The sequence below is a fragment of the Gracilinanus agilis genome, chromosome 2, assembly GCF_016433145.1.
Source record: "Gracilinanus agilis isolate LMUSP501 chromosome 2, AgileGrace, whole genome shotgun sequence".
NCBI classification, from domain to species: domain Eukaryota; kingdom Metazoa; phylum Chordata; class Mammalia; order Didelphimorphia; family Didelphidae; genus Gracilinanus; species Gracilinanus agilis.
The window spans coordinates 42,151,053-42,169,296 of NC_058131.1; the positions used below are offsets into that span (position 1 = coordinate 42,151,053).

Below are 18,244 nucleotides of genomic sequence, written 5' to 3' on the forward strand. Positions count from 1 at the left end.
TTCTCTGTACATCAGTGCTTTTCTTCTCTGCCCTTTCAGCAGGCCTGGGCCGGACCGGCAGAGGCTTCCAGGGCATGACTGAAGGCACCAGCCTCGGAGGGCGCAGCCCCCAGGGAGCAGGCATGGGCGGAGGAGCCGCTGTGGGGAAGAAGACCCAGGAGGGAGCCGTCACCTGCAGAGTCTGCAGCAGCTGCCTTGCAGCTGGTCCTCGGCTCCAAAGGGTGGCACGTCTGCAATGAGCCCTTTGTAGTCCCTCAGGCAGCAGAGGCCGCGAGGCTTTAGCGGGGAGCGACGGGCGACGACCGGCTGCTGGGAGCGGGCATTCATGCCACCTTCCATCCAGTGACTTTGAAACCTCTTTGGCTGGCTGAGGTGGTTCTTCCCCGGTCTTCTGAGAATCAAAGGCCGGTCCTGCCCCCTCCTTGCCCCGAGGGAAAGGATCGAGCGCCCCATCGCCCAGGGGCCCAGCTTTCTATTGGGGTTGGAATCCTTGGTTTCCCCAGGGGGACAGAGCCAGCTCCCCTGCCGCAGGGGAGGGAGGGGACAGCCTCAGCGTCTGCCCATGAACCACAAGGACCGCGGCTGCCCCAGCCTGGACTATTCCAAGTCACCAAAGAGGAGGTTTCCCAGAGCGGGTGCCTGGCCATCGCTAGGGACTACTGGGCTGGGATGGACTGACCTCCCCCTCCGTGGGGGGGCGGGAGAAGCACAGCCCCTGTGGCCCAGCTAGTGGCTGCTCCGGACAAAGCGGCACCGGGAAGCCACAGCCGCCGGCCTTCTTTTCTCTTACCTTCGAGGGAGAGAACAGGGCCTCCCTGGCGGCCTCCCGCATCCTCGGTGCGGCTCCGGCCTCTATGCTCTTTCCCCACAGAGCCGGAGCGGGAGGGCAGCGCTGGGGCCGGCTTCGCACTCAGCCGCTGAGGGAGGGACCCCGGTGACCCCCGCCCCAGCAGGGGGTCCCGCCCCCCTCTGCCAAGCCATGAAGTGCTCCCTGCGTTTCTGGTTTCTCTCCACCGCCTTCCTGCTGGTGTTCGTCATGTCGCTCCTCTTCACCTACTCCCACCACAGCATGGCCACCCTGCCCTACCTGGACTCCGGAGGCCTGGGCAGCACGCACCGGGTGAAGCTGGTGCCCAGCTACGCCGGCCTGCAGCGCCTCAACAAGGGGGGCCTCCTGAGCAAGAGCTGCGCCTGCCGCCGCTGCATGGGGGACACCGGCGCCTCCGACTGGTTTGACAGCCACTACGACGGCAACATCTCCCCCGTCTGGACCAAAGAGAACATGGATCTGCCCCTAGACGTCCAGCGGTGGTGGATGGTAAGGGATGCGCTGGAGGGTGGGGAAGCTTTTGGAGGCAGCAGCCTGCCTTGCACCCAGGAGACGCTCATTTGCTGAATGATTGAGCTGAATGGAGTTCAGTCCTCTCTTAGGAGGGCTTCTCAAGCTCCCACTAACTCTGGCCCCAGACTAGGACCAGGGTCAGGAAAGGGGGCGGGGCGGGCTGGAGACTGTGGCCGCCCAATTTCATCATCAGGCCAATGGGCTGTGGAGGAGGAGGCGAAGGGCAGCCCTGGGCGAGACTGTACCTAGGTAGCCCAGCTATGGTGGAGCTGAGCCCATTGTCACCTCCAGGTCACGGTGGGGGCCCACATCGTCAGGGGGATGCTGGAAAGACTGTTCTCAGTCACCCAGACGGCAGACAAGACATGAAACAAGGCTCAGCCGCTTTGTTTGAAAGCACTTTTTAAAAAATCCTTATTTTTTGTCTTAGTAACGAATCTAAGACAGAAGGACAAGAACCCAGCAAAGGGAGTTAAGTGACTTGTCCGGGGTCACATAGCTGGGAACTGTCTGAGGCCAGTTTTGAATCTAACTCCTCCCACGGAGCCACCTAGCTACCCCCATCTGAAAGCATTTTCAAACCTCCCAGATCCTAGGATGTGATGGAAAGGAAGGACCACTTGGAGCTCTGAATCTTAGACCCACGTGGTCCTCCTCCCCTTCTTCCCTTTCTATGGCTTCTCTATCATTTCTGTGTTCCTTATTCTCACCTTGCCTCAGAGAATCCTGGCTTCCTTGCCAATGAAGCTGAAGTTCCATATCCTATAGGAAGCCCATCATGATTTCTACCTGTTCCCTAACCTCCTCTCCCCCACAATAGCCTGGACATTTTTTGCACTTAATTCTCAATGTATAATATTGTTTCTTCTAATAGAAATAGCTACTTGAAGGCCAAGGCTGTTTCATTTTTGTTTTTATATCCCCAGAGCCTAGCACAGTGCCTGAGCACATGGTAGGTGCTTCATAAATGCCATCTGGGATCATCACATGCCATATCAGGGCACCCTCTGAGGTATGGCAGAATGCCATCCTTTGCCAGTCTGTATCATTCTGCGCTTATTTATTCTTGCTTACAAAGGGCAAAAGAAAGAGACAGGAAGAGACAGAAGCAGAGAGAAAAAGTATGAGAGAAAGGAAAAAGTAAGGAAAGAAGAGAGAGAGAAAGCAAAAGGAGAGAGAAAGTGAGGGAAGGGGAGAGTGGAAAGAGAAAGTGAGAAGAAAGTCAGAGTAGAAGGGAGGGGAGTGGGGAAGACTCTTCCTGGCTTCAGTACACATAGCAAGACACCATGTCTTGGCTTAGCATGTTTCTGTCTTCTATGATAAAATGGAGGCTATTCACCCTGAGCTCTCTCTTCTCCCCTCTTCTCTATCTCCCATCTCTTAAATGCTTTCCTTCTTCAAATCTGGCTTCAGACACATCATAGCTGTGTGCCCCTGGGCAAGTCACTTAACCCCTATTGCCACTCTTCTGTCTGAGAATTGATACTGACAGAAGGTAAGGGTTAAAAAAATACATTCTGTCTATCTCCTCCTTCACCTCTATGTCACACCAAGAGGTAGCTCTTCTTGCCTAGACAAGTCCTTCTGCATAAACAAGTGATCTCATTCCATTTCATCTCCTCCAACACATTGCTACCTCTACCCTCCCACACATCTTGCACTCCTCCTGTCTACCAACATGCCTATGTCTTCCTCATCATCCAAAAACCCTCTCTCATCCCTCTCATCCATCTATTCCTGGTAACCATTGTCTCATATTTCTCCTCCCTTTTATGGGTAAACTCCTTGAAAAGGCCATCTACACTGAATGTTTTGACTTTCTTCCATCTCATTCTCTTCTTAGCTCTCTGTAGTCTGGTTTCCATCCTCAGGATTCAACCACAATTGCTCTCTCCAAAGTCATCAATGATTTCTCTCTCTTTCTTTTTTTTTTTTTAAACCCTTACCTTCTATCTTAGAGTCAATACTAAGTATTGTATTCCAAAGCAGAAGAGTGGTAAGGACTAGGCAATTGGGGTTAAATGACTTGCCATGGGACACACAGCTAGGAAGTATTTGAAGATTTGAAATCAGGACCTCCTGGCTCTAGACCTAGCTCTCTATTCACTAATCCACCAACTTGCCCCCCAATAATCTCTTAGTTGCCAAATCCAATGGCCTTATCTCCAGTCTCATCTTTTTTTAACCTTTCTTTAGTTTTTGACATTGTTGATCCCCTTCTTCCCCTTGATAATGCTCTTTCCTCTAGGTTCCAAGTTCTTCTTCTACCTATCAGACCACTCCTCATTTGATGGGCATCCCCTCAATTTCCAATTCTTTGCCACGACAAAAAGAACTGCTATGAGTATTTTTATCAAATATGTCCTTTTTCCTTTTTTTTTTCTTTTGGGATATAGACTTAGTAGTGGTATTGCTGGATCAAAGGGTATGCACAATTCCATAGCCTTTTGCATAGTTCCAATGCAGTGGTTGGATCAGTTCACAATTCCAAAATGCATTAGTGTCCCAATTTTCCCACATCCCCTCCAACATTTATTATTTTCCTTTTCCATCCTATTAGCCAGTCCCACAGGGATTTGCATGTACAGGGATCCTTAATGGTCCTTGTTTCTATTTACTTGATACGACTTCTGTAGACATCTTAAATTCAAAATATTCAAAACTGAACTAATTATTTCTCACCTCCCTAAGTTTCCGGCCACTTTTTAACCTTCCTATTACTGTCAAGATCACCACCATACTCTTTGTTACCCAACCTTCTCACATCCTAAGAGTTCTCCTGGATTCCTCATTATCTCTCACCCTTCCCACTGCCCATATCAAAACTGTTGCAAAGTCCTGTCTGTTTTACTCTTGTAATGCCTATGATATGCTCCTCCTTTTCTTCTCAGACACTGATTCTATTTTGGTAGAGGTCCTCATTGCCTCACACCTAGACTATTGCAATAACCACCGATGGGTCTGACATCCCGTTCCAGGCCATCGTCCACTCATCCACTAAAAAGATTTTTTCTAAAATACAAGTCCGATCATAATCACTTTCCCCACCTCTAATCAAGAAACTTCAGTGGCTCCCCATTGCTTCTAGAATCCATTATAGAATCCTCTGCTTGGCTTTCAGAGCCCATCATAACCTCCCTTACCTTTCCAGTCTGATACTGTAGAACACAGACTTCCTTTCTATTCCTCCATCTTCTGGCCCTGGGCATTTCCTCTAGCTGTCCTCCATGCCTGGAATGTTCTCTAGTCTCATCTCTGCCTCCTGGCTTCCCGAGCTTCCTTCAGGACCCAGCTAAAGTCCTCCCTTCTACAAAGAACCTTTCCCAGACTTACTTAGTCTTAGTGCTTTTCCTCTGAAATGAATCCCAATTTAGCCTGTATAGATCTTGCTTGTATATAGCTCCTTGCATATTGCTTCCCCTAGACTGAGCTCCATGACAACAAGGTCTGTTTTTTTTTAATACATATTATTTTTAAAATGCACAGTAATAATACAGAGAAGGCGCTTAATATGTGCTTGTTGACTGACTGACTTATTGGGGGCTTAATACAGGATACTGAATTTCTTCTGAGTCCCAGCATCATCTCCTTAGAAACTCCTGGGAAGCTTCTATGTGCCCTAGTCTTGCCAGATGGGAATAAAAATAATAGGTTACTTTTATGTGATGTTTTACGGTTCACAGAACACTGTTCTCATGATAGCCCTCCGAAGTAGCTCGTTCTAACCATTATTATCCCAGCCAGGTGGTACAGTACATACTTACAGAATACTGGGTTTGGAGTCAAGAAGTCTTGAGTTCAGATCCTGTCTCAGACCAGTCATACTGGTCAAGTCATATAACCTCTCAGCCTCAATTTCCTCACCTGTAGAATGGGACTAATCCCCTTGCCTTCTAGGACTGTCATGAGGCTCAAATAAAATATGTACAACACTTTGCAAACCTTAAAGCCCTCTATTTAGGACTGAAACAACTGAACAACAACCACCACCCTCTTCAAACAGTGCTGGTCATTGGTTTTATTCCCATAAATAAATATTATCCCCATTTTCAAATCAAGAAATTGAGTCTGAGACACTTTGGCTTGGCCAGACTCATCCAGCTTGTAAACAGCAGAGACAAGACTGGAATCCAAGAGTTCAGATTCCAAATTCAAAGAAGAGAAAAAAACCTCTCCCCACTCTTCTCTTGCAAAGGGGCAGAATAAGAGCCATGCCAGTAGCCCGGGGACGAGGAGTGGCCCCCCAAATGGGCAGCCTGGAGCCCCTAATGACAGGGAGAGGGCGTGAGAGGCAGGGATCACTAGGCTCTGGATGGCGTCTCTCGTCCTAGCTCGGAGCCCTTTCTGGCGTTGCCCGTGTCTGTGTCCACGATCCTGGCTTTACGGATGGAGCTGGATCCTCCAGGGGACCAGGGACTTGGCCAAGACCCCACTCCAAGCCTGGAGCAGATAGCCCTCAACCCACCCCAGGTTAACGGTTCCAAACAGGCAATTAGCCATGAAGCCTGTCCCCTGCTGGACGCTTCTCAGCGGGGCCTGGTCCCTCCTCCCCTTTCCCCCACCAGCTCAGGAATTCTTGACCCGGAGCCAAGCTCGCTCTCCAGACGGAGTTCATTTTCTTGTTCTCAAGTCCATTCCTCAAGCCCTTGAATCATTCTCGTGTGTCCCTGACAGCTCCAGCCCCGCCTCCTCCCTTGCCTTCAAAGAAGATTGGAGCAGAGCCCTTCCCACCCGAACCCCCGTAATTCCTAGGCCATTCCGGTGGCCGGCCCCCTCCCCTGAGTGGCTCCTGATACGGTTTGGTTCTGATGGTATTTTGATCTTCCAGTTGGACAGTTTTAGAAAACAGAAGTTCAGTTTCTTGAAGAACCAACTTTAGTTACATTAAAAAAAAAAAAAGGCAAACTCTTGTTTTCTGTCTTGCATCCATACTGTGTATTATTTCTAAAATAGAAGAGTTTCGTTGGCTAGGGGAGGAGGTTGGGAGGAGGGAAGGGAAAGAGCATGAAGCATGGAACCATGGAAAAATATTCTAAATCAATTAATTAAATAAAAATTTTCAAATAAAAAAATAAAATAGAAGAGTTGTAGGGGCTAGGCAGGTGGGGGTTAAGTGACTTACTCAGGGTCACACAATTAGGACATGTCTGAGGCCAGATTTGAAACCAGGACATCCCATCCCCAGGCCTGGGACTCTATCTACTGAGCCACCTTGCTACCCTCAGTTACTTTTTAAGTTCAGTTCTGAGGTCGAGTCATTGGTTCCATGGTCCCTCTCCCCAGGGCCATTGAGGTGGCATAGCCTCAAGTCAGGAAAATTCATCTTCCTAAATTCAAATCTGGCCTCAGACTCTTACTAGCTATGTGACCCTGGGCAAGTCACTTAACCCTGCCTCCGTTCCTTCATCTGTTTGTAAAATAAGTTGGAGAAGGAAATGGCAAACCACTCCAGCATCTTTGCCAAGAAAACCCCAAAGGGGGTCATGAAGAGTCAGACATAACGGAAACAATTGAACTACAACCTCTTTCTCTGCATGGTGCTGGTCACTGGTTTTGTCACTGTGTGTCCTGTGACATTCTTGACCCAAGATTCTGTCCAGTGCCTGCCTCTGTCTCATGGCACCAAGCCTCTGGGTCAGCCGTGGCCCCTGGGGTCCTACTCTTGATCTGCCCACCCTCTTCCTTCCTTTTTCAGGCCCTTTCCTTTTTTTTTTTTTAATAAAAGATTTCCAGACTACACAATGATTAATAATCGTTTTCTGACATTTTTCGATCCGTGTTCTCTGCCCCCTCCCCAAAGATGGCAGTAAATATGATGTAGGTTGTGCACATGTTACCATATAATACCTGTTTCCATGTTCATCACGTTATGAAAGAAGGCACATAGCCCTTATGCTAGAGAAAGGTTCACGGAGGAAATAAAGTAAAGAATGGCATGTTCCAGTCTTCCAGGCCCTTTTCCACGCTCTTCCCATTCCCTAGCTTGGGACTAACTCTGGACCTAGGGACCAAGCTGAAGACTTTTATTTTCAATCCTTACCTTCCGTCATAGTATCAGTACTGTGTGTTGGTTCCGAGGCAGAACAGAGGTAAGGGTTAGGCAATGGAAGTGAAGTGACTTGCCCAGGGTCACTCAGCTAAGAAATATCTGAGGCCAGATTTGAACCCCAGAACCTCTCGACTCTCCATCCACTGAGCCACCCAGCTCCCCCCACCCCCCCACACACACACGGTAGGCTTTTTGGAAAGAACATCTAAAGGCCACTCAACTCCCTTTTCTGTGAAACCCTGGAGCATGGAAGGTCTTCAAGGCTGGTTGCAGAAGTAGATGGAGTAGGTGGTTGCCTACCCGTGTGATCTGGGTGAAATCGAGACTGGTATCGAACGCTGGCTTAAGGCACCTCTTAAATGCCAGTCCATTACTGAGCAATGAATAGCCCATTAGCCCACTAACACATCAGCAAGGAGTGGTTTATCAGGAGAGAGCAGAGCCCTGAGAGAGGAGACTACAGAGGCAGTGGAATACTAATGAGGGAAAGAAAGGTATCTGGCACGGGCCGTGGGAGAACGCGTCTAGGTCGAATGCCAAACGAGGAGACTCGGCACCGGGCATGGGTGGAGGCCCAAGAAAAAGGGAGAAGGGCGGACAAACACCTACACCCGCCTGCCCAGGCTTCACTCCTTTGTCTCCTGCGTGCCCCACAGATGCTGCAGCCCCAATTCAAGTCCCACAACACCAACGAGGTGCTGGAGAAGCTCTTCCAGATTGTGCCAGGGGAGAACCCCTACCGCTTTCGGGACCCCCGCAAGTGCCGACGCTGTGCCGTGGTTGGAAACTCAGGCAATCTGCGTGGCTCTGGCTATGGGAGGGACGTGGATGGCCACAACTTTATCATGAGGTAAGCTTATCTGTAAAGGAGGGTAGGATAGAGGGAAAGTTGGCACAGGTGTGAATCCGGTGGGCAAAATGGAGATGGATGGACCTCTTCATCTGGTGCACACTCCCACCACAAAGGAGGACAGAGTTCAAGTTGAGGCAACTGGGTGGCAAATCTATGGCCATTAGAAAAGGGAAAGTGGATTCTAGAGAGCCCTGCATTTCCACCACATCTCCAAAAATTGCTCAAGCCTGGGAAACCAGACCTGTATATTAAAAGTCATTCGGAGTTTTTATTTAGAGTGTTTTTTTGGTAGTTCTCCCTTCCCTTCCTTTCTTCTTGCCTGCCTCTCCCATCCTTCTACCATTTCCATCTTTCCCTATTTTCTTTTTTCTCATCTTACCCTTTTTTCTCTTCATTCTTTCCTCCTTTCTTTCTTCTTTTCTCTTTCCTTCCTTGCTTCTCCCCTCTCCTTCCTTCCCTTCTTTTTTCTCATCCTCCTTCTTTCTCTTCATTCTTTCCTCTTTTCTTTTTTTCTCCCTCTCCTTCCTTCCCTTCTTTTTTTCTCATCATCCTTTTCTTTCTCTTCATTATTCCTTCCTTTCTCTTTCTTTTCCCCCCTCTCCTTCCTTGCCTCTCCCCTCTCCTTACCTTTCCTTCTCTTTCTTTTTTCTCATTCTTCCTTTCTTTCTCTTCTTTCCTCTTTTCTTTTTTCTTTCTCTCCTTCCTTGCCTCTCCTCTCCCAAATTTCCCTCCACAAAATTTTAAAACAACTGCAATTCCTCCTAAGAAGGAAACAAGGTCATATGAAACAGTTCCCCATATTGGCTGTGTCTAGGAATGTATGTCTCATTCTACCCTTCTAGCCTGCCAGCATTGTGAGGAAGCATGGCTCATGCTCACTCCTCTGGAGCTATGGTTGATCACTGCAGGGATGGGAGCTCTTCATTCCTTCAAGGCTGTTTTCCTTTAGGTTATTGCCACTGTGTACATTGTTTTCCTGGTTCTGTTCACTTCGCTCTGTAAAGTTCACACAAGTCTTCCTCGATTTCTCTACACTTTTGCCATTTCTTATGGCACCATCACATTCCATTGCATTTCCTCATTATAAGTGGCCCTTTGAATATTCGTCTGCATCTGGGTCCTTTTCTTTTTCCCTCTAGTTTTTGGGGGCTATTTGCCCAATGTGGGTATGAGCAGTTCATTTTGTATCTGGGGGAGGCCTGGGTCCAGTCCCCAAGCCTCTACAGGCAGAAAAGGGCCAGCTGCTAGATTGAGTCTAGCCTGTGAGTCCTACTGAGAGCATCTGCCAAGGTCTTTAATGCACACTTTTGTCCTTTTAACTTCCTGAGACTCGAATATATGTATTTTTTTAAGATTATCTCCAAGACTTAAAATAATTTTTTTTCATCTGCTCTGGAATCGATATTTTCCTTTTGGAGTTGGGCTGAGGTCTTGGAAGAAAGAAGGAGGCCGGAGGGGAGGAGCCACGAGGATAAATAGGTTGTCAAATTCCCTGCTCCTACCAGGCATTTCCTGAAATCAGCCTCCTAGGAAGACTGGGCTCCTCCGGAAGAAAGAGGAAGAGCCTTGTCTTAGAGGCTTTTGCAGGGCTCTGTCTCCATGGCAACGCCAAGACAGCAACGTGTCTATCTAGCTGAGGCTCCCCCACCCCTCCCTGGGGGGCACTCTGCCAGAAAAGTGTTCGTGTGAGTGAATCAGGGTATTTAGAAAGCCCCAAGTTTCCTCCAATCCCTTTCTGCCTTGGAGCGCAGAGTCCTGTACCATCTGTGGTCCTCCCTTCCTCTTTGTGTCTCCTCCGTGGAGGGGCATCGAAGGCACCCGAAGCCTGACCCAGGCTTATGGCCATTCCATCAACCTATGCCGGTTAGTTCTCAAACTGGATTAGTCTTTGCTACGAAGAATTGTGGCACAGTCCTGGGCACATACCTTTGACTGGATGGGGAAACGCCAGATAATTTGTGGCATCCACTAGGGAAACCTGGGTAACATAATCATAATAATGATAATGGTATTTATATAGCACTTTTGGCAAAGTGTTACATGTTATCTCATTTGAGTCTCGATAAAAGCCCTACAAAGCAGGTGCTATTATTGTCTCAGTTTTACAGAGGAGGAAACTGAGACGAGGAGAGGTTAAGTGACTTGTCCAGAGTCACACAGCTAGTGAATGAGTCAGGATTTGAATTCAGATCTTCCTCACTCTTAAGTCCAACACCATCCACTGAGTAGTATGGCTGCTAAGAGGCAGATATACTTCGAGAATCACTCACCTTCACTCAGCCCCATATAACAAACAATATATGGGCTAAATTTATTATACGAGAACCAGTTGTAGCTCAGTGAAAAGGTAAGAGAAACCTGGGTTCAAATCCCATCTCTGACTTCAGTTTCTTCATTTATAAAGGAAGGTTAAACTAAATAGCTTCTGAAATCCCTCTGTATCTTATCTAGACCTACGATCCCATTACTCTGCACACACGGGCTATAGCTTTGAAAACAATTTGAAGAAATGATGATAATAGATTTCCCAGAGTATCTGAGGCTCCCTGCCTTCCCTCCACTAGGCCCTGGTACCAAAATGTTCACTTGTTCAGTAGCTAAGTAGGTAGTGCAGTAGTTAGAGCGCTGGGCTTGGAATCAGGAAGATTCATCTCTTTGTGAGTTCAAATCCGGCCTCAGACACTTACTGGGTGACCCTGGGGAAGTTACCCAACCTTGTCAATTCAGTTCCTCATCTGTAAAATGAGCTGGAGAAGTGGAAATGCGCGTTGGCTACGGGAGGGAGGTGGGAAGAGGGGAGAGAAAGAACATGAATCATGTAACCATGGGAAAATATTCTAAATTAATTAAATAAAAATTTTCAAGACAAAGAATAAAATAAAATAAAATGAGCTGGAGAAGGAAATGGCAAACCACTCCAGTATCTTTGCCAAGAAAACCCCCAAAATAGGGTCCCAGAGAGTCAGATGACATTGAAATGTCTAGGAATGTTTACACTGGATAGAAAACCTAACTGAGTGGCTGGGAAATCGGTGGTACAAGCATGTTGAATGTGATCCCTGTGAAGCGATTGGATAGCTGTGGTTGGATAATCAGGTTTCTAGTCAATCAGAAAGCATTTATAAAGTACCTACTATATGCCCAGCCTCCACTGTACTAAGTACTCTGGTGCCATTTTATCCTTCCAACTGATCTGTCTTATATAGGATATAGCTCTATCCGTATGTCTTCTATACTCAGATAGGACATAAGGAGGTGTCGGTGACCCATGTCTCTTTTTCCTTGTTTCTCCTGAATTGAAGGCCCATGAGAAGCCATAAAGAAGGCACAGAGAGCCTCTTACCAGAGAACCTACCAGTTACAGTGGTTGGTTTCTCTGGATTGAGTTAGATTTTCAAATGCAACTCCCACTTTTCCTGAAAATCCATTTTCCATCTCTTCTCCCTGCCTGGGGCTCTGAAAAGTTGAACATCCTCAGTGTGTGGAGGGGAGTTATCCAGGAAGATAGGACTGAAGATAGTCCAGGAAGTCTGGGATGAATGATGTGAGAACAGAGGCTCTGGCCGCTGATTCTGTGGCTGACGGTCAGCGGCAGGACATTGGGGGAGAATGCCCAAGGTATTTGAAGCCCCTCTGGTCTGCTAGGCCCTCGAGTGCTCAAAAGAAAATGAAGACCCTTGAGAAGTTCCCAATAAAACCCCTTCAAGCAATGAAGTTCTAAGAAAAGAACATTGGAGTTTCATTGACTGACCATATTTACATTGCATCATCCCCTAATGCCATGTTGGCAGACCTATGGCATGTGTGCCAGAGGGGGCTGCTCCCCTCCCCTTCTCCACCTGTACCTGAGGATATTTCTCATTTCACCTACTCCTCTGCCCAGCATCCCAGTGGGAGCACTTCCTCCCTCCCCTGTTTGGGGTAAGGCAGGGGGCTAACATGTAGCACGAGGGTTGCAGTTTGGGTACTTGATTTCTAAAAGGTTTGCCATCACTGCCCTAATGTGAAGTGTCTGCTGGTGGTTTCTCTTCAGCCTCTCTAGGAAAGGGGCTTTACCCTTGCTTTCAGCTCAGAAGTTCTCTTCATCCAGAGGCCCAAGCTGGTTTTCTGGGCCCTGACCCAAGGCAGCCTTAATCAGAAAGCTAAGAATAAAGAATACCTCCTCCATTGGTTTGGGCATTATCCCCCCCATTCCCCTGCCTGGACTACCACATGCCCCTGCTTGAGGATAGCCTGATGGTAAACTAGGCTATTCACACCCATCTCCATACATTTAACAACTCATTGGTAATGGATAGATGAGATACCTTTCTGCCTTTTCTAAGGAGAGCCAAAATGTGTCTGGGTCTCAAAGAATGATAGTGAAAGGGAAACCCAAGCATCTACTTAGGTATCAGATGTCAGTAAAAGAGAAGGGTTTTTTAAAGTTCATTAGGGGCTGGGAGTCCATCAGAAGAGACCAAGGAAATTAGACCTGAGTGAGAGAGAGAGAGAGACACGGAGAGGGGGTGGGGGAGGAAAGGAGGGAGAAAGAGAGAGGAGGAAGAGGAGGAGGAGGAGTTCAGATGTCTAGAAGGAGGGAACTGAACCTGGGCTGAGTGTGAAAACCACCTGGAACCAAATGTGGAATTCATATGGTTAAATGAGTCCCAAATCATGAATAGGCTGGACTTGGGCTGCTAGTTAAAGCATTTCCTTCTAGACCAAGGATTTAAGAGTGACACATATTAAAGCTTTCCTGTGTTAGACTTCTCTGTGCTGACTTCCTTCTCTAGCTGGAGGAAGGGAGGAGAAAGTGCCCAGTTGTGAAGATTCTGTAATTCCAGCCACTCTCTGACCACCTTTTCTCTCTCTCAGGATGAACCAAGCCCCAACAGTGGGCTTTGAGCAAGATGTTGGAAGCCGGACTACCCATCACTTCATGTATCCAGAGAGTGCCAAGAACCTGCCTGCCAACGTTAGCTTTGTGTTGGTACCCTTCAAGGCCCTGGACTTACTATGGATTGCCAGTGCCTTGTCCACAGGACAGATCCGATTGTGAGGCTCTTTTTGTGGGGACGGGGAGGGCAAGGATAATAAAAAGGCTTCTGGGGAGGGAGTCTCATCTTGGGATTTGGGTGAGATTTGGCTGAAAGGCCAAGGAAGATCCAGAGTGGTGGCTGGGTTGGTTAGGGTTATCCAAGAACTATCTCTATTTTGTAACCTGCTGGGTAAAAAATAAGAGATCCCCAGTGCAGCTGGTAAGGAGCAGAGATGGCACCTGAACCCAGGTCTCTCAATTCCCAGACTTTAACCCTAATTTACACAATTCAGCAAAACGAGATGAGGAAGATTAATCTGGCAGCATATGCAGGGCAGACTGGAATTGGCAGATACCGGGGCAGAAGAGTTCTGAGATGAAGTGAGGGCTTCTTCCCCAGTTCTTTCTGGACCACCTTAAGTATGGCCTTCTCTCTATTTACAGCACTTATGCTCCTGTGAAGTCCTTCCTCCGAGTGGACAAAGAAAAGGTAGGCTGACTCTGCTTGAGGGGGAAGGGAATATGTAATGATGTGGCACTTATTATGTGCCAGGGACTGTGCTGAGCAACCTTAGAGGGAGGTGTAGTTATTATCCCTGTTTTACAGATGAGAAAACAGAGGTAGACAAAGGTTAAGTGACTTGCCCAAGGTCACCCAGCTCATTAAGTATCTGAGGATTTGAACTGAGGTCTTCCTGACTCCGGGAAATTGATCTACTGTGCTACCTAGCTGCCTGGCTAGAAATAGTAGTCCCAGATCCTGGGATGGACCCATTTTCAAAATTGTTGGTACAGCGAAGATATTATCCTACCCTTCTTTAAAACTAGACGTTTTCACATATTCTAGGCACTCAGCCCATGGGACACTTACTTTAGGGCCCCTGCTGGCTCCCTGGCTCCCACCCATCAGTAACCCTTAGTGGTCCCTAATCATGAAGGATGAGGCCCTGCTACAGAAATCAGTCCACTAAAAGCAGCTGGTAGAATGGGCTGGAGCTGCCCAAAGCTGCCCTCTTGGCTTTAGGGGCTCCCTCGCCTCCCTCTGACCCGCTGACTTCTCTCCTAGGTCCAGATCTACAACCCAGCCTTTTTCAAGTACATTCACGACAGGTGGACAGAGCATCACGGGCGCTACCCTTCCACCGGCATGCTGGTGCTCTTTTTTGCTTTACACGTGTGTGATGAGGTAGGTGACCCAAGAGCCCTGGGGCCACCCTTCCGAGGGGCCCAGACTTAGGGAACAAAAGCCAAAGCCTGGTCTTCCCAGGTCCTGGGTATTCTGGGTCACAGATGGGATTGGAGATCATTAGCTAGCTTTGATTTCTCCCTAGTTCCGAGGCCAGAAATCTCTAAGTAATAAATAGATGGTTCATAATAATAACTAATATATTAAATAGACATAAAATATACACGTGTATTCTCATTATGCTCTAAACCCTTTTCAATATTTATCTCATTTGATCCTCACAACAGCCCTGGGAAGTAAGTCCTTTTAATATGCCCATTCTACAAATGAGGAATCTAAGACAAATGGGTGAAGTGTCACACGACTAGTTAAGTATTTGAGGCTGAATTTGAATTCAGGTCCTGCTAACTCCAAGCCGGGAACTTTATCCACAGTTCCACCTAGCTAAAACTGGCCCCGAGTACAAGGGCTCCGGGCTCCCCAATGCTCCTCTGAGCCTACAGACCTCTTCTCAGTGAGTCTTTCCTCATTGAAACTCCTGGCCATTCACGGGGGAGTGACCCGAGGCTCTCCGAGGCAGGAAGGTCCTGTGTGAAGGGAGAAAAGGGGCCCACACACCCCTTTAGTTTCTTTCTTTTTTTTCTCTTTAAACCCTTCCCTTCCCTCTTAGAACTAGTTCTGTGTATATGTTTGTGCACTTTTTTTCAAGATACCGAAGTTTTCTTTATTTTTTCTGTCTCATTTACTAGCCCTGCCCGTTGCCTCTCCGAGGCCCAGACCCACACACTTTCCAATGACCAAACATACTGTAGCCCTGAATAAAAATTCAAACCAGTGCTAATAAGCCAGAAGAGCAGTCAGGACTAGGCAAGGGGGGGAAGGGACTCGCCCACACAGCCAAGAACTGCCCGAGGCCACATTTGAACCCAGGACCTCCGGAATGGAGGCTTGGCACTCCATCTGCTGAGCCTCCCCCCACTCTGGTTTTCAGTCCAGGCTCTGCTCCCCTTCTTCAGCTGACCCATCCCTTCTTTACTTCTGATCTCAGGTGAACGTCTACGGGTTCGGGGCGGACAGCCGCGGCAACTGGCACCATTACTGGGAAAACAACCGCTATGCGGGGGAGTTCCGGAAGACGGGGGTGCACGACGCGGACTTTGAAGCCCACATCATCGACATGCTGGCCAAAGCCAGCAAGATTGAGGTCTATCGGGGCAATTGAGCCCCGGCCGCCCAACTGCCCCTTTGGGCCGCCGCCGTGGCCAGAGGCGCGAGGGACCCGAGGGACCCAGGGCTCTCCTCCTGGCCGAGCCTCGGGCCACACGCGGGGCGCCGGCTTCTTCCAAAGGAGCCTCGGGGCTCCCCAGGCAATCGCGAGAGGCTCCAGGCGGAGTCTCTGAAACCAATCAGGAACAATCGTCTCTCCTTCCCCAGCCAATGACGAGAAGTCTGGAGAAGGCGGACTCCTGGCCCCAATCCCAGGCGGACAGAGCGGAGGCTTTGGTTCTCCAAACCAATCACGAGGGCCTCGCGGCTGAGTCCGGTGCCTGGACCGAGGAGTGAAGGCTACGGCCGGGCTCTGGCCAGCCACGTGACCTGCGGAGTCCCGCCACCGGCTCCTTTCTCTTCCCACGCTCTCGGTGGCTTTGGGGGTTTGGGGGTAGAATTAATGTTATTATTGTTTTAAATTTAAGGCGAACAGGATGGTTTAAACCATCCCCGTGGTGGAAGCCGAAGTGGGTGATGTTCAAGACATATCAGACTGGAGAGGAGGAGAGTCCCGCTGGCTAAGCCTCCCCGAGGCAGCCCTTCCCTAACCGAGGAGGAAGAAGGCTGGGGGAGCCCTTCCCAGCCCGCCCCCTCGCGAGAGCGTGGGCCAAGGCAGAGGAAGGTGGGGTCGCACCGAGGCTCCTGCTCTCTAAGACGTAATCAGGTGGTTTAGGGAAAGATGGCGCGGCGGCCTCTTGGTCTGGGGGGCTCTGACCCTCCCACAGCTCTCCAGGCACCACTCAATCCAGGATATTTCCTTTATTTCCTCAGGGCTGGAGGGTAAAGTAGACCCCACGGAAGCAAAATGCAATCGTAGGGGGCCTCGGAGCCCTCGTTTTGACTCTTCCACGTCAGCTTCCCTCGGATCAGCACACTTAACTGCCTCCCTATGGGAGAGACTTAGCAGGCGCTCCCCACTTCTCACCCGGAGGGGCCTGAGAGACCCTGGAGCAGGGGCGCGTCCACCCCAACAGGCTCACTCCACAATCAGTCCAGCTCCTCCTTCCCCCGGGATTCGAACCCTGCTCTTTCTGCACTACTCAGACCAGATCTGGGGAGAGACCCTTGTGGAAAGCTCTCACAACTCACCAGCTTGGTGCATGCATTTCTTCCCTCTTCTCCTCCTCTGGCCAGGCAGGTGCCGGGAGCCTGTTGGCTAGGGGGTACGGGATCGGCTTCCATTTCACCGAGCAGCTCACCCGAAGCTGCCAGCCCTGGCTGGGGCACTAGGGGGGTTGGGGGGCTTGTTTGGTTTTCTTTCGTTTTGTTTTCAGCTAGCCATGCATCTTAGCCAGGAGCCTCGCTGAGGAGGGGTGGGCCTGCCACCCCCACCGCATGCCTCCTCCCCTGCCCTCAGCCCCGTCACCAGGCTCTCTGCCCACCCCTGCCCGGTTCAGCTCTGGAAGGGCAGCCGAGGCTTTCATTTGGAATCTCTGCTTGGCTGCCTTAAACTCAGCTATACCCAAGGGATGCCCCTGGTCTGATGCCAGCCCTGCGGAGTCGGGGGAGCTCGGGAAGGGAGGGAGCAAAGGCTTCTGTGAAGCTGCGCAAAAGAACTCCTCACCCAGCACGGACACCCCTTCCACAATCATTCTGGACAGGCAAACACACACATGCACGCACACCCTCATGGCCTCCTTCAGGACTAGAGCTGTAAGGCCGGCCTGGCCCCGAAGGTCCTGAGCTGATGGGGCCGGGCCGCCCCCAGGGAAGGGCAGCAGGAATGAGATGGCTAGACAGGGCAGGTTTTGCTTCCCTGTCTTTTGCCAGGTGACTCCCTAAAAGGGCCCATCCCACCCCCCACTTACCGAGTGAGACAGGAGGCCCTGCTTAGCTCATCTTAATGCTTAGTAAAGAGGCTGTTTTTGAGTGTTTAGAAGATGGGGGGAAAATGCAACCATGCCAAACTGTCTTGAACAAAGTAATTTATTTCTTTTGTATCATCATGGAATCCTTTTCTGGGAGATGTGGGGCTCATCCGCTGGCCCAGATCTCCTTTTCTGCAATAGTTATTTAAATGAATACTTCTTTCTTTCTTGCCTCCCTCTTTATTAATTAAACCGTTTTTTAAAAGCGATTTATGTATGGCCAACTCTTCTGTTTGGAAACGTCTTTTAGCAAGGAAGGAAGGAAGGAAGGAAGGAAGGAAGGATAGGCAGATGGATGGGTGGATGGATGGATGGATGGATGGATGGATGGATGGATGGATGAACGAGAAGACATTTGTTAAGCATTTCCTATGCTTCAGAGATCAAATGAAGTGCTGAGAAGACATACAGAAAATCAGGACATCCCTTGGCTTCTGGGAGCCTCCATTGGAACAGGGAGACAAGACTTACATAGAGGGTCCCAAGAGTCTTCATACAGATTAAAGCTTTAGTAGCCCTGTATAGGTGAACCAGGAAGGACGCTTAGATGAGGCCAATCTGAGGGATTTGACTTGCCCTGTCCCTGAGCAATGGGAGTATTGATTTGATTACAGTTCTCTGAATGAGAAGTAGAAAGAGTTTGGGGCAGGATCCTAC

General features: G+C 49.2%; 1 protein-coding gene across 1 annotated transcript; it reads left to right on the forward strand.

The window, feature by feature from the left end:
• The first annotated feature begins 316 nt into the window (after positions 1 to 316).
• On the forward strand, positions 317 to 17,796 carry ST3GAL2 (ST3 beta-galactoside alpha-2,3-sialyltransferase 2). Its single transcript, XM_044663110.1, has 6 exons — positions 317 to 1,318; positions 8,048 to 8,241; positions 13,102 to 13,281; positions 13,709 to 13,754; positions 14,331 to 14,450; positions 15,499 to 17,796. Exons 1-6 carry the CDS (start codon positions 980 to 982, stop codon positions 15,670 to 15,672), a joined length of 1,053 nt encoding a protein of 350 aa, XP_044519045.1. The 5' UTR covers positions 317 to 979; the 3' UTR covers positions 15,673 to 17,796.
• Positions 17,797 to 18,244: the final 448 nt, after the last annotated feature.